Source organism: Stomoxys calcitrans, chromosome 1 (assembly GCF_963082655.1).
Source record: "Stomoxys calcitrans chromosome 1, idStoCalc2.1, whole genome shotgun sequence".
NCBI lineage: Eukaryota > Metazoa > Arthropoda > Insecta > Diptera > Muscidae > Stomoxys > Stomoxys calcitrans.
Window position 1 is genome coordinate 147,282,808 of NC_081552.1, and position 4,077 is coordinate 147,286,884.

Genomic DNA, 4,077 nt, shown 5'->3' on the forward strand with positions numbered 1-4,077 from the left:
TCTGTTTCGACCCTCCAATTCAAAAATATTAAGTCTATACCGAAAATAAAAACGTTTTTGGACGGAAACGTCTGGCACGTTATATTTTCGGAATAAAGACATATTATTGTATAAAAATTAAAGTAAACAAAATAGAATTATAATCAAATTAAAAAACCCAAAACCTTAGGCTAGCGGATTCTTCACGAACGCTACAGGTGGCGCCCAACAAAATCAAAGTCCCTTAAAAAAACCAAAAACTCAAATTTCTACAAATCGACATCAAACATCACTGAAGGATTAATAAAAAAAAACAAGTAAAAAGGCGTTAAGTTCGGCCGGGCCGAACTTTGGATACCCACCACCTCGGGTATATATGTAAAACACCGTTCATCAAAATTCGGTGAAAATTTCATAACTTATGTCCCATATCAGTTATATCAAAATATGTTCCGATTTGGACCAAATGCTAATAAGTACAGTAGCTATATCTAAAAATAAACCGATCTGAACCATATACGACACGGATGTCGAAAAGCCTAACATAAATCACTGTGTCAAATTTCAGTGAAATCGGATTATAAATGCGCCTTTAATGGGGCCAAGACCAAGTTGCATAAAAATGTCGAAGAGCCTAATACAAAGCACTTTCCCAAATCGGACAATAAATGCCTCTTTTATGGGCCCAAAACCTTAAATCGAGAGATTGGTCTATATGGCAGCTATATTCAAATCTGGACCAATCTGGGCAAAATTGAAGAAGGACGTTGAAGAGCCTAACAAAACTCACCGTCGCAAATTTCAGCGACATCGGACAATAAATGCGTCTTTTATGGCCCCAAAACCTTAAACCTAGATATCGTTCTATATGGCACTATATCCAAATCTGGACTGATCTGTGCGATATTGCAGAAGTATGTCTAGGGGCTTAACTTAACTCACTGTCCCGAATTTCGGCGACATCGAACAACAAATGAGCATTTTATGGGCCAGAAACCTTAAATCAAGAAATCGGTCTATGTGGCAGCTATATCCAAATCTGAACCGATCTGAGCCAAATTAAAGAAAGATGTCGAAGGGCCTAAGAGAACTCACTGTCCCAAACTTCAGCAAAATCGGATAATAAATGTGGCTTTTATGGGCCTTAGACCCTAAATCGGCGGATCGGTCTATATGAGGGCTATATCAAGATATAGTCCGATATAGCCCATCTTCGAATTAACCTGCTTATGGACAAAAAAGAATCTGTGCCAAATTTCAGCTCAATATCTCTATTTTTAAAGACTGTAGCGTGATTTCAACAGACAGACGGATATGGCTAGATCGTCTTAGATTTTTACGCTGATCAAGAATATATATACTTTATAGGGTCGGAAATGGATATTTCGATGTGTTGCAAACGGAATGACAAAATGAATACACCCCCATCCTTCGGTGGTGGGTATAAAAACTGCGTCATTGTTCGCCGACGGCTGTTTGTGATCGCCTTTATTAATCCTCAAATAGCGATACTTGTTGTTGCTGTCAAGGTGTTGAGTTACATTAGCTGTTGTTGTTGACGTGGGAGTTTTAAAGGAGTTGTAAAAACAGGGTTACCAAGTCTGTAAATAAAGCAAAAATCTCGGGAAATGAGACGTAGTCCCCGAAATACTCCACCTGTGGTACGGTAGGCTGCTCCAAACGTAGTGGACGGAGAACACCCTAGCGGCTCTGGTGTTATTCAGCCTAATGTTTCCCAGCAAAGCATAAATTCAGGTATAAGAGGTCAAAATCCTAATATTCCTATGTCAAACGAAGCTAGGCCTCTATCTAATACTGCGCCATACCACGTGTTTTTTAATGTCACTGAAGATATGTTCAGGAATCTTTTGGGAGGATTAGCAGTCAGGCAAGAAACCAGAACGAGTACATTTAGCACGTGCTATATCGCAATAAAATCTTCTACTTTAGTAGAAGATTTTATTGTCTATAAAGAGTCAGAAAATATAGCCAATGTACATGCTTTAAACAGCCTTCCATTACTACTTGAGGGTTACGCTTCAACATGGTGGCAGGGTGTGAAAGATGAGGCAAAAACCTTCGACGAGGCAATAGATCTTCTCCGAAAGGTGTTCGCTCCACCAAAATCTGACTGGCGCATATATAGCGAGATATTTATGGAAAGACAAGAAACTTTAGAGACCACTGATTCGTTTATATGCCGAAAAAGATCTCTTTTTGCCCAGTTATCAGAGAAAATTATGATCGATATGATTTTTTCTCAACTAAATTTGCTGATCAGAGAGCGAGTAGGTCGAAGTACTATTTCAACATTTCAGGAGCTACTCAACAGAGCCAGAGAAGTGGAAATGTTGGCTAATAAAAAATAAACTGGAAAGAGTAGAACGAAAAATAGATTTCGAAAATCCTGAGAAAAGGCCCATAAAATGCTTCTATTGTCGAAAGAAAAATTATAGCGTAGATAACTGTTATAAAAAGCAAGAAGCTGAAAAGACTGGCATGCTTAAAGTCCAGGAAATGAAGCTTAATTGCTACGGATGTGGTGCTGCTGGATACTACCGGTCAAACTGTCCTTACTGCAATAAAGAGAAATCGCAAACCACTGGTGAAAAACTAGATTTCAACTCTTTACATGCAAGTTTGGCAGGAAAAGATGTTCCTGTAACTGAAATTAATATAAATGGACTTAATGGGGAGGCATATATTGACACAGCAGCCAGGACAAGTGTTGCTGGTCAAGTTCTATTTGAAAAGCTTAAACAAAAAGGACTACCGTTTAAAAAGGTTTGTGCAGAAATTATTCTTGCCGATGGTATAGCTCGAACCAAAACGGTGTATTCTACGACTGCGAATATAATAATCGGAAAAAGATTTAAGCAGATCAATCTCATATGTTTGCCCAACGCTAAAGGAAATAGAACACTTCTTGGCATTGATTTCTTAGCAGAATGTGCCATAGTTATTGACCTCGCTCAGAGAGCATGGCATTTCAAAGATGAGCCTAAGAAAACATTCCTTTTTAAAATGCAGAAAGCTGTCTCGCTTAATAATATTAGCGTCGATGAAAAGGAGGAAACATATAGAAAGGATGTTAAAGATTTCTTCCGATGTTTCGAATGGTCTAATGCGAAGTCCAATGAATATTCGCCAGGATTCACAAACAAAGTTTTTGGAGATTCTCTTCCACAAGATTTGGAAACAGAGCAAACTTCAGAACTGTTTCCACCTCTAAAGAAAACCAAATTTGATGAATATTGTGACGACATTTTCAAACCAATAGAACTGAGCTCCATTGAGATTAAACTCCGAGACAATGAGGCCACGGAACTAAATTCCGCTGAAAAAGAAAGTTTGGAATCTTTGTTGGTAGCGGAAAGAGATATATTTAATGACATCGAAACCCCTATAACGCAAGTCGAGCATTATATAAACATCAGTTCGCATAGTCCCATCTCCACTGCTCCCTATAGGATTTCCCGAAAAATTAAAATGTTATTAAAGCATGAATTGGAGCAAATGTTACTCAAAAGTATTATAACGGAAATAGAATCATCCTGGGCGTTTCCTGTCGTTTTAATTCCCAAAAAAGATAACAAAATTAGATTGTGCGTGGATTACAGGCGCCTAAATGCGATAACCACAACTGACACTTATCCGCTTCCAATGATGGATGATTTCCTTCACACGGCAAAAACTACTCCCTTCATGTCTACTCTGAACTTGAGATCAGGCTACTGGCAAATAAAAGTGGCTGAATAAGACTAACCAAAAACAGCTTTCACGACACCGTTCGGAATATACGTATTTAATAGAATGCCATTTGGCCTTAAAAAACGCTCCGGCGACCTTTCAGCGTTTGATTGACAAATTTCGAAATGGTTTGCCTAATATAACAATCCTTGCATATCTCGATGACATTATTATATGTTCTGCTAACTTACATGCACATATCTCAGATCTCAGACAATCCTTTCGTAGATTAAAGCATTTTGGATTTCACCTAAATCGCGAAAAGTGTCATTTCTGTTTACCCAAAGTGAAATATCTTGGACATATTTAAACGACGAAAGGTCTTAGGGTTGACCCAGACAAAACAAA

At 38.2% G+C, this 4,077-nt stretch overlaps 1 protein-coding gene across 1 annotated transcript; it reads left to right on the forward strand.

Moving 5' to 3' along the window:
• The first annotated feature begins 2,478 nt into the window (after positions 1-2,478).
• LOC131997116 (uncharacterized) lies at positions 2,479-3,738 on the forward strand. The gene has a single exon (XM_059367483.1). The coding sequence runs from the start codon at positions 2,479-2,481 to the stop codon at positions 3,736-3,738; it is 1,260 nt and encodes a 419-aa protein (XP_059223466.1).
• The last annotated feature ends 339 nt before the right edge of the window (positions 3,739-4,077 follow it).